This window comes from Halyomorpha halys, unplaced genomic scaffold (genome assembly GCF_000696795.3).
Source record: "Halyomorpha halys isolate HHAL.00 unplaced genomic scaffold, Hhal_1.1 Scaffold989.1, whole genome shotgun sequence".
Taxonomy (NCBI): Eukaryota; Metazoa; Arthropoda; class Insecta; order Hemiptera; family Pentatomidae; genus Halyomorpha; species Halyomorpha halys.
This window is the reverse complement of record NW_027109669.1, coordinates 166,771-179,383: the sequence shown is the minus strand read 5'-3', so window position 1 is coordinate 179,383 and position 12,613 is coordinate 166,771. Positions and strand designations below refer to the sequence as shown.

The 12,613-nt window shown below is 29.1% G+C and overlaps 1 protein-coding gene across 1 annotated transcript in view; it reads left to right on the top strand.

The window, feature by feature from the left end:
- The first annotated feature begins 696 nt into the window (after nucleotides 1–696).
- Nucleotides 697–12,613, top strand: part of LOC106687626 (uncharacterized) — a 24,430-nt gene continuing 12,513 nt past the window's right edge. Inside the window, exons 1-4 of the mRNA XM_014431609.2 lie at nucleotides 697–1,226; nucleotides 1,469–1,701; nucleotides 2,593–2,811; nucleotides 9,870–10,055. Of these exons, the coding sequence (XP_014287095.1) occupies nucleotides 1,198–1,226; nucleotides 1,469–1,701; nucleotides 2,593–2,811; nucleotides 9,870–10,055 (667 nt within the window). The 5' untranslated portion in view covers nucleotides 697–1,197. The remainder of the gene's footprint in view (nucleotides 1,227–1,468; nucleotides 1,702–2,592; nucleotides 2,812–9,869; nucleotides 10,056–12,613) is intronic.

The following is a 12,613-nucleotide window of genomic DNA, read 5'->3' as shown; positions in this document are numbered from 1 at the left end:
TTGAGATACCCTTTGGGCTTCGAGGACACCGGGAGGACTATAAGGGCACGGCAGTGGACGGTGAGGAGATACATAACAACAATGTTGCTGGAAGAAAGTTATGGGAGAAGGAAAGAGGAAGAATCAAAAAGGAAAAAACCAGGAGGGGGGGGCATTTAAAGGTCACAGACAGGAAGGTAGCGATCAAAATCGGGACGATCGTATACAGAAAATTGGGGTTTGACAGGGGTAAGGAGATACAGCAATACGAGGGTCCATTCTGGGTGATAATTATTAGGGAACACAATGTTGTTACTGTAAAAAGTATTAAAGAACCTAAAAAGAGGAGAACTGTCCATATTAATACGTTAAAATTTCCGGCAATAACAATGTAAAAATTGGAGTTTTCTCAAATTTCCAGCAACTACTAGGTTGTATTACAGAGAAATTAGTTATGAATGTAATTCTATTCATTGTTTTTTTGTTTTAAGGTTTATTTTGACTTTGAAGGAACAGAAATGGGAAAGAAAAAAGGAATGAATTGAAATATTTGTATTTGGTGTATAGACCGATATGTTATAAAACAGAAATTTTTGTTGTTCTTTTTAAATTATGCTATCTATTGTAAAATAATATAGAATCTTACGCTGCCTGTTGAGTGTCTGAATAACTAATAAAAGGTGGCAGTAGCGCTATCTCTGTTGTGAATAAATTACTAAAAAGGTACGTTAGTAGTTAGATCTTCATTCTTGCTAACTACGTATTCTGTTGATTAACAAGAATAAGGTATTCTTGTTTTGCCTGTGTTATTGAAGTTCCTTACAACGTTATAGTCTAGTGCTCTCTCCTAATTTCTATTGTTTATTCTAAGTTTTTGGTATTTTATCTAGCACCTCCTATTTGGTATGAATTATAAATGTAATTAACAAAAGACATTTCTTTGGATGACGTCATATTAGTGTGATTTTTGGCGCCAGATGTAAATTTTATTTGACTAATAGTACTTGGATTCGTGAGATTATCATCGTTTCAAAAAATAGTTTACATCTTTTTTTAGAAACTACGTCATTTTTAGTTCTCTTGCTTAAGCTGCATATCTTTCATTGTGTGTGCCTTCCTTGTCAACTGTTATCAATATTTTTCAATTTAATTATACTTAACTGATTCAAGTACTTAAACTATTATTAAAATCCAGACCATCCTCCTTCATTTATTACCATGGATAAAGCAAATCAAGCTATAAGAAGGTATTTAATCATTTATTTATTATTGTGTTCTAATCTTTATCCATTAAAATATTTAATTTACTACTAATTTCGCCATTTTTTTTTATTGAAAGTGTCTACAATAGTTAATAATTTATTATTGAAATGTAATTGAAAATAGGATCATTGAAAAGATGTTTACTTTAATTGCTTTACCATTTCATTATCCATAAATTTAAATGAACTGTGTTTTTATTTGATATTGAAACTATTATTTCTTTTAGGAGTAGTGTGAAACTTAAGTGTCTTAACTCTGGACATAGTGATCTAAACATGATCATTTCAGATATTGGAAAAATGAGGTCGGCCTTCAAAAGTTTTCATTTGGCCCAAGCAACAACTTGGGAAGATATGGCAAAGTGGGCCACAAAAGAAAAAAATGTTGCACTGCAAGAAACATTTCATATCCTAGTAGATGTGTTTTATTTATGGTCTGAAGTTCAACTTGAATTCATAGGTAAGTTTAATTATTCTTTTAGGTAGTTTTGTTATAATATTTGTAATTTTTAATTGTTTACTGAATTTTCCAACATATAAGTTAAGTGCTGAGTCGTTAATTACATTTGTCTAGGGACGTGACGGCCATGCGGGTTGGGGCGCTGGTCCCAGTGAGCTCGGTTCGGAACGTTGTGGGTTTGATTCCCACCTGGGGCAGTTAAACATTCATTTTTTTGGCAGTCCCGAAGAATGAATCTTGACACTCCCACCTTGGTTGGTAACCGTCAGGGGTTGGCAAAAAAGACCCACAGGCCCACTTGCCGGACTTGTTCCCCCCACCAAATACCAGTACCAGTACATTTGTCTAACCCTTAGAGTTACGGATACCCGGTACAAAACAAGCTCTAGCGGAGGCAATTTTTAAAATTGAAAATTACTGTATTAATCAGATCACAATTGTCGATTTCTGCTCACTATCTATACTAACTTGTTGGATTCTCTATAAGTGAGTTATGAAGTTTTCATTCCTAAAGCTTGTTTAATTCCTTTGTACCGAGCTATAATATGATGAATATTCATTTTTATCTGCTACTTCTTTTCCGTTGAAATGCTAAAACTAACAATGCAGGTCTTATACATTAATCATGTCAATTAGTGGAATTGTGAGTATACTGGTTATAATTCTCCATAATTGAAAAACAAAAACAGAAAGAGATTTTATAGTTCTAGAAAGATTAGAAATAATTAGTAATTATGAACAGCTAGGATTGATTAGTCATTAGTTATAATTTATGTTATTTTTTAAATTTCTAACTGATGAAAATATAATGTTTATTGGGTCATCTTAAATTTTTTAACTTACTGACTTTATCATTGTTTGATACTGAAAAAGAAATCATTAATTTTTTAGCTGGTTTAAAAAAATTCAAACTTCAGTTTGAACGGATCCTGGAGTCAGAATTGTTATTGGATAAATCAAAAGGATATTTATCTTCCTGTGAACAGAAGGATCATAAAATAAGAAAAGAATTAAAAAAAGCTACTTCAAAAGGAAATATTGATGATGCTAAACAACTCACTGAAAGACAAGTTGAAACTCTAGCTCTTGTGAAAAGTGCACAAACAGAAGGTATGTTAAGTAGCATTTATTTAGTTCTTATTTTATTGATTTTTATTCAAAGAAGATGGTTACTTATAGTTGGGGGGAAATACATTTTTTTAATTCTAAATTTTAGATTAGATGTTTTAGAATTTAAAAAAAATTGAAATTTAACCGATGCTTACAGAATATCTACCAGTTGGGGAATTCAGGAATATGTCTGGCATTTTGTAATGGTTCAGGAATCCGCAGTCGCATTTTGAGAAAGTCGGTATTGCTATCATCACTTCTTAACTTTAATACCTTGTCTCAATTTTTATAAACTGTGGCTAATTTTGGTAATTAAAAGAAGGAGATTTCTTGTAAGAGAGTATAGCTGAATAAAAACCAATATTTACAGCTCAGCCCTTTCAATGAGGCAATGTGAGGTGACAAATTTGTCCTGACCAGCAATTTTGTTTTCTCATATTTCAGTGTCATTCATAATTTTTCTTTTATTTCTGATGGTTTGATTTCTAATTTAAACATCTTTATACATACATTTTTTAACATTTAACATAAATTTTTCATCTAACTTATATTGAAACTATATTTATCAAACAAACTATGAAACAGTATAACAAGAAATGAAATAGATAGCAGATAATAATAAAATAAAATAAAATATAAGATTGCAAAGCTAAGAATTATATATAACAAATATTTAAATTATTAGAATAAAAAACAACTAAAAATCAGAGAGTGATCTTTTATTATCATTACTCACTCCCACCATCTTCTCAAAATATATGTTTTATATTTATTTAAGTTAGGATTACAACATTAAATAGATAAGCAGCATTATTCATAACATTCTAAGTGTTTAATCAATGCTTAAATGGACAGTTTTGAATTTAAAGACAAAATGTAGGTTTAAGTGATTTGATTTCAATAATACGTGGCATAGTTTTAGTCATAAGTGTTTAGTTTTGGCGTGAACTGCAGTAGGTGTGTACCCTTTCCTTAAATTTTGGTTTATTTGTGTGATGCCCAAGATAAAAAAAAAAATGTGTCAAAATTTAGTTAGTTTTCTTTCTTACTCTTTAAATAAATTATATTAAAACTTACATTTCATAAATTGTACTGTTGTAAGTGTATGTTAAGTCATTAAATAACACAGGTTTCTAGCATACTTTGATTTATTAGATTGGTTTATTACAGCATGGATGTGAGAGTGTTGATTAGGAATTTAAAAATATATATATATATATATATTATGAATTTCAGTTTCCAAAATCGCTAGATACAATGTGCTCAGTACTGCCTTATATTGATGCATTGCCGAAATTTATATGCATTATCTCCTTCATGTGCTTTGTATCATGTTATGCTTAGTATTTTTTCTTGCTTATTCTAGCTTACTCTTCCAGAAAGTTTTGTCTTCTAAACATGCCACATAAAGTTATCCTTTTGATTTTGTATAAAGTCGGGTCCACTTGCTCAAGTATGTTGCCATGTAGGATGGAGAATGCATAAAAACTGTGAGTTAAGTTGGAACCAGATACCTTCCAGATAACTCATTTTTCTCCCTAACTATTTCATCAGTTTCCATTTTATATCCATTTTTTTTTCATTCAATGAATGAATTATTATGGTGGTATGTTCATGTCCCATGTTTCGTGATAAGAAAAGAACACCTATCTAACAATCTTGCTTGACAAAGAGAAAATAAATTTTCATAAGTTCATCTACTGTGGAGACAGCTCAGCAAACCAGACAAATACTACTGACTGCCAGACAGAGTGGCAAAATTATTATAATTATGGATCCTGAGAATTAATGTTATTTATTGGTTTGATTTTCTTCTACTTTAAGAGAGAAGATCAGAAGATAAGAGAATGTTGCTTGCAAGAGAAACTCCTCTAAAACACAACATTGCTTAGCAGGCATATGTATGAGAAATCCATTTTTATCATATGAGAGACTTACTATTATCACTTTTAACAACTTTCCATTGGCATGGATAGTTTTTATAACGAAATTGTTCAAAAACACAAGTTTACCAATGTAAACTTAGGCAATCCTAATGGCATTCACAAATGCTGTTATGCTAAAGATCATGTACATGTACTCTTTTATTTCTATAATTTACAAAAATTAATCATTACTACAGTTAAGTGTTCAGTTTTTATTCTGTTGTAAAATGTGTAGTTTCCCCACATTTTAATTAACACTCTTAATCTAACTAACAATAATAAGCTTATGTAAGTAAAATATCAGGTAAGATGTGGTGTGTGAACACGCCTCAAGATCTAGATTGGGAATGTCTGTCAACCCACTCAGTACCCTAATCCTAGTCTCGAAGAATAAAACTAATTTGGGTTACTGCTTGCAAATTATGTTTTCCAACTTAGTATAACGAGTGGTCTGTTTTGGAACATTTTATTTTAACTTGTTAGCTAGAGCTCACGAATGTTATAATATTACTTCAGTGATATATTGTCAGATTTCTAATGCATTTCTAAATTCTGAAGTACATTTCTAAATTTACTGTAAATTGGCATTTATAACTTTTTTTGATTTAATCTTTCTGCAGATATAAATTACAAGTCAATCCTACTTCTTCTAGTTCTTTCTTTGAAGGTTTATAGTTGATTAGATATTGTTGTACCAGTTGACCGAAAACATAATTCTAAGCCACTCAATGTGTTATTATTGGACTTTCAGAACTTATCAATTTGAGGGATTTCAAAGGTAATATTAATTAAATAATGGAAATTATATGTGTGTGTGTGTATATATAAATATAAATATATATATATATATATATATTTATTTGTTGGTAATAATATTGATTTGTGAGTATCTGCTGTAATCCAGTTTTTGTGAACTTAATGTATCCATAGACAATATAACTATTAGTAGATAATAAATATCACATTTTCAAAGCATATACTGTAGCTTAGAGTTTCATCTGTAAATTCTAATTATTTAATATATCCCTTGTTAGATTATATAGAACAATTAATAAATAGTAATTATACTATTAATTCAGATTCTATGGGCATTAGCAACTTAACAAGTTGTATTCAGTATTTTCTTTAATGCGACTTTTTATTTATTTTCAAAATAACCCTGTTAAATATCTGTTCATTGATAGATTATAGTAGTACCTTGTTATTTGTTTCTTATGTACTTTCAGGTGTTTATTTTTTATGATTTTCAGTAATAGCACAAATTCCAGTTTGATGCATTTTTTTTTTTTTTTTAAGTTTGCTTATATCCTTCTGTAAATATACATGGCTGGTTCTATTTGTTTAAAATGTCAAAATTTTAAAAAAATCAAACATCAACACATGTACATGTATAAAAGCCAGGACTAGTTCTTATAGATTGTAATTTTTTTTTTCTGTATACCTTAGCTGATCATGTAGGCTATTCAAGAATTTAGATTCTTTTACTAGATCAAACTTTATACTTAGTTAATTATTTATCCTAAAGATTCTTATTTTTAATCTGAGAACCATACAGTTTTTATTTTAGATTCATTACTGAACACTGTAAAAAATACAAGCAATCAATAAAAATCCATCATCTACTTCAGTGGTTCCTTACCCATAGCTGTCTACAGACCACTAAGCCAGAAATTGAACCATGTCCAGCCCATCCCCGCAAGTAGAGGGAGGTTTCCCTCAAAAATATTTGAAAATAAGGTTGGTTAAAAGTGCATTGTGATTTACTTTTATTGGACATTTGCCCATTAAAACCTTTCAGCTAACACTTAAACATAAAGAAAGAAAATCAATAAAATAATCCAACTATAAATTCTCACAAAAATATGTGCAACCGGACCACTGGTTGGGAACCACTGATCTTCCTACTCCCTAAATTTGTGCAATTGCATGCATATAAGTAGATACTCTTTCTCCTATACATCCATTTATAAATTCCTTTTTATTTTTTGTAAGTCATGGCTAATATTAAAAGTTAAATATTTTTCTTGATTTGTTTTCTGTATTGTAGCTCTGGACCTGTCGTGGGTTGGGAACAAAACCATCTGTATACTGTACCCTCAATTTCTGTCACTACCACGATCATTTTATAAAATATCTTATCAGAAGGCTTCATTTGATCTTCGTATAGAAAAGTAAATACTGTTATTATTAGGTATAAACACAAAATATTGTCATTATTTTCTCCCCTCCTCCATGTTTTAAATACTAAGGTAGAATTTTATGAAAGATTGTTAAAGCAATAGACTATACCTTTTTTCCTCCTTTTAATTATTCTTATCATACTTGCTTTTAATAATTTATTCTTTACCCATTTGGTGTATACTTTATGCATATCATTTTATGCAGTCAGTAATAGGTTACTTTGATGTTTATGTATCCTGAATTATTTGTATTTTCTATTTATAATTAACTATTAAAGTGAAACATAGACTCAAATGGAATCATAGGACATATTTTTCGTTTCCTGTATTGGACCCATCTGGAACTGGATAAAATTGAACCTGAGAATTATTATGATTGATAAGGTTCTGATGAAGTTTTGAAAATTTGAATGATATTAATCCTTATAAAAGGATATAAGGAATATTAATTTAAATATTTTTAATTTTGTCTACATGAGGTCACATTATTGAAAACATAAATTGGATTGTAAACTAACTTTCACAAGATTCTGTATTGATAGGATTTAATAAGTTTGACATTAGAATATTTTTGTGTCATCCTTAGTTCTATTCCATGATTCTAGATTAGATAACCCTGAGTACAGTCTTGTGAATTTAAAAATTTGTTGATAGTCGAGAGGTCCAACTTGATATTTGGTACAGTTGGCTGAATTTTCCATTGAGTCCTTGTCTTTAAAGTAAAGTGTGAGGGTTCCACATGAGTCTTTTTTCTAAGATAAAAACAATTAATCACACAGTGTTGAATCCGAGTAATGGAATGTTTCTTAGTAGGACTAGTGGAAAGAAACTATGATGGACGCTAAATGTTACCTAACTTCTGTTGAAAGAGTGTTGATTACTTAGTAGTTTCAAATGTAGTACCAAGTAGATAAATGTTAGCACTCCTATTCACTTTGAAATCAATAGTGGTTGGAATCAATGACACAGGTTTAAAAAAAAAATCATCTACTTCTGATTTTGTTCACTAAATTAAATGGTTTAAACTTCTCTGAATCCAAAATTTGCCTCAATTTCCTGCCATCGTGAACATTTTTTTTTTTTCAAAATATGTTTGAAAAAATACAATAATCAAAGATTCATTAAAAAATTGTTTGAAAATTTGGAGAAAAAACTTTGCTTCCACAAGATGTCGAGCTGGTCTAAAAAAAAGTAAAAACTTAAAATTTTACTTACATACATATATATAAAGATGTTACTTATTATTAGAAGTGAAAGAGCTGCATGTGGCAAACTGGAAAGTAGTAGACCAAGACAGGCAGGCATAGAAAAGAAAACCAAGAAAGAAAAAAAAATATATATATATATATATAAGTTACGGCCTGAGTGAAATGTTAGCTGACAAAGGCCGTCAGGTGATTAAATCTATTGAGGAAGACATCCTACAAATGCTAAGGGAGGTGAAAAAACCTTGACAGTCTAGTGGGGAGTATAGAGGTTCTGAACTCAATAAAAGTCAGTCTTGTTTACGCATTCAGTGAGTTTACTTCCGATATCCTTTTCCATTTTTTATTGGTTTTTCAATGCAAACACATAACTTTTATATGTATGTACATATATGAAATAGAGATTTCGATAAATCTTTGTTAATATTATGAACCATTTATATCTTAGTTAAGCAATATTCACTCTTCTTCTTCTTTGGCCTTGTTCGACAAGAACTGCAGTGTTTTTTCTTTAAATTTCCATCCTTTTTTTTTTTTTTTTTACGGGCCTAAGACTTTTCTAATTGTTTTCCATCCCTTGTGCATGCAGTTCTGAGTCAGCTGGGTGTCATAGGTGTACTCAGGTTTTCTCACATAAACCTTACTTATTCTTTAGTAAAGTTCCATGTTTTGCCTTGGTGATATTTATTTTATTTAATTATTTAGTTTGTAATTATTAAGGATTTCATAGTAGCTTTAAATGTGTTGAAATTTATATTGGCATTTAAGGTATAATATCTTGTAAATCACTAAAAAACAAAACAAAACAAAAGTATGATTTTAATACTTCAAAAATTAACATTATTCATAAGCATCTTGTTTTGACCATTGTTCAGTACGATACCTCTATATATTTTTTTTTTCTTTGAAATGTCTCTAGAATAAAGCATTCATTTTTATTTTTATTATTTAACCTTTGGCTGAGGATATACAGTTTTATATTCATTTGTTTTCTAGGAGAAAAAATCCTTAATTCTTCTTACTTCATTTATTTTTATATTTGAAATGTTTCGAACAAACTGCTCATTCTCCATTCTATCTACCAATTATTACATTAGATGTAATTGATGAGTCTGTACTATTAGATTTAAGTTATTCATAATTATTAACATATTAAATGTTGGTAATAATCACTTTGTAAATCGTGAAAAGACAATTATTTGTAACATCTTTATGTATTTATCTTAATTATTTGATGTCTTACATCCTCCTCATTCTCATTTTCTCATTTTAAAGGATTTGTCCTAGTTATAAAATATTATATTATCAATAGTCAAATGGATATTGTTGTAATAATAATAATTAACAGAATTTATTGTTATATATATATATAGCCTTAATTTTTAATTATACCAATTTCCTTATTGACTTTCCATCTACTTGTCTGTTACATACAATTTTAGAAACTCACAGCATCGTTTATAGTTTTAACTAAGAAGACCATGAGTAACTTGTCTACCTGTAAAATAAACTAAATTATATATATATTTTTAATGATTTAGATATGTTGTTAATGTAAATTCAATTTATAGATTAGAACTTAAGAATGAACCAATTGGTTTGAAACTTTCAAATGTCTTAATAAAAACTGAAGTTTGAAGAGTGTCTCTTAAGGAGTATTCTTCCTTGATATTTAAATACTATAAAAAATTGAAAATCCTCTACAGAATTAGTAACACTTAAAAAAATTAACTTTTTTCTTTTTCTAGTTAATTCGAAAGCATTAGAAAATGAACAGGTGAAACTTATGTTGGTTAAAGGAGGCCTTTTAAATGTTTCTTCATCCTATTTGGATATGGTCGGAAAAGCTAATATTTTGTTTCATGCTCATAAAGAGGTATCTCAATGCTTGCCAGATGTTCATGATAGGAATATTGAAGAAATCCGTTATTCAGGTATGTATTTTATTTTTTATAGTGATCTAAGGTATATTGGACTTCAACTATTTAATAAGAACAATTTAATTCACAAAGGCTGTTAGGGTGAATTTTATTATGTGAGTTAATTATTATATTTCAAACATAAATACGTTTTTACTCATTAGTATACAAAAATATTTTTGTTTTAATCATAATTTAACACTTGTTAAAAATTTTTTTTCTACCTGATTTAAGAAGAATTATGTTTGATAATTATGTTGTCTAAAGATCTTTAAATAAATACACACAAATTATCACATAATGGAACATGTCTTATCACACCTTAATAATGACATACAAAAAACTCGCTCCATTTCTCCTTGATTTGTTTATATAAAATAGAATTATATTATAATCTTTATTGATTTATATACCTCAGGAAAAAAAGCTCTGGACTGTTAATATTTTTTTATTTTAAGGGCTAATATGTAATATTAGTAATATGTTTGTTATCATGAGCAATTTGGTTAAAACAGAGTTGGCTTTGCCAATGTGCATTGAAATAATCCCTTCAGAAAATAATTGCTCAATTGTATTGAGGCTGCTTTACCGAACTCAATTATTTCCAACTGTAAGTTGTTCTACCTTTTAATGTCTTCCATTTTTTAACCATGTGTTTTTGTCCTTGTCCATAATGGTTCTTTTTAATGAAAACATAACCCATAGAGAAAGCTAGAGAATTCAATAATTCCATTAGATGCACTCCAGTGATTCCTGGAGACCAACAGCTATAGTCAAAGATTCAATCTAATGATTAATTTACGCCTTGAGAACTGTAAGATCACCATTCAACTACACCTTAAATTCGGAACAGGCTTCAAATGGCACATAATAATCATTTCAGCTTTGACACTGTGGAAGGAATAAATTTTGACACTTGTACTGAACTAATTTTCATTGATAACGGGGTACTGAGTGCTTGGAGGCACATTAGGTAGGTACTTAAGGTTGTGATCCACTTTACTCTATTTATCAACCCATTTTGGTGGACTATAATTGGAGTACATGAGAATTGTAATTTTCAACTAGCTCCCACGATTTTTCAATATGTAATTTTCAATATATGTATATTGATTGTACGTATTTCAATATATGTATATTGAAATACATGAGTATTTCCTGGCATCCTTCATCTTCGTAGTCATCCAATCCCGCCGTCCTTCATACATCTCCGAGCTCCTTCAATTTAAATCCTCTATTCGTTCCCACAACACCTGTTCCCGGTCTTCAGATTTATACACAAGGACCCACAGAACCGCTGCTTCCAATAGATCGTTCATTATCCGAGCCTCATCCTTATGGAACTCCTTCCCTTCCAACATCCGTCGCTCCAATACCCTCCCTACCTTTAAATCTCACCTGTTCAATCATTTCTTATCCATTCAGACTCCATAAAATTGTAAATTAATATAATTGTAAATATGTATGTTAACTATTATTTCATTCTTAATTATTTTTACATCATTTTCTTTTCTCTTTTTTATTTATTAATTTTTTTTTTTAATTGTTCAACTGTTAAAAGTGAGAAAGTAACCTATAATTATTTTTTATAATGAACGTTTATATTTCTTTGTGTTTTTTGTTTAAGTATCTCTGAGGCTCCTCAGCCCTCATCTATTGATTTCTCTGTATTATTCTAAAGGGACTCATATAAGGTCATATGGCAACATAAGTTCTTTAATTTTTAATTAAAACACTTAATTTTCCTTTCTATAGTTTCAGCAAAAAAATTCTTTTATTAGGTCAAAGACAATCTTAAAGCTATAGGTACCTGTATCTGAATGGTCATACTTTTCTTTATTATCTATTACTTTTTTTCAAGTTTTCTTCAAAAAATTAATCCAAATTACAAACTATTGCACTTATTTTATTTATTATGTAATTAGATATAGCCTTACATATATTTACATTTTTTGCATGCATTTCAATGCCTTGTCATTTTTCCTCATCCATAATTCTATATTAATATTTCATTATTGGTCATATAATTGCATGTTTGTTAATTAAAATTTACTTAAATAGATTTCAAACTTTTCATATATTGTAAATTCAATAGCTAAAACATTCAAAGTACCATTCAAAAAGTTGGTTGCTTTTCATAATAAATCTTGTCTTGCTATAAGAATTATACTCCATACATACTCATTATACTGAAAACAAAAAAAAAAATAGTTTTTCCAATAATCAGGCCTATTTTTATATATATCATTTTAACTAATTTATGCCTCCATTGATAGAAAATTTAATGTTTCTTAAATGAAAAAATAAAGAAATCCTATTTAATGACATACAGCTGATTTTTGTATAGTATTAAATATAAAATATGTGCTTCTTATTTAATTTTCAGTTACTACACATGAAATCTGACACTCTTCCTTTTTATTGAAACTATATATATAAAAACTTAAGTATCAGTGAAAGCAAAATTTAAAAAAGAGAAGAAGGAATAAGAAGTGACACACTTGAACTGCTGCAAAATACTGGCTTTATTGTGTTCAGTACATCTGTTATATACATTCGATTAGCTGATCTCC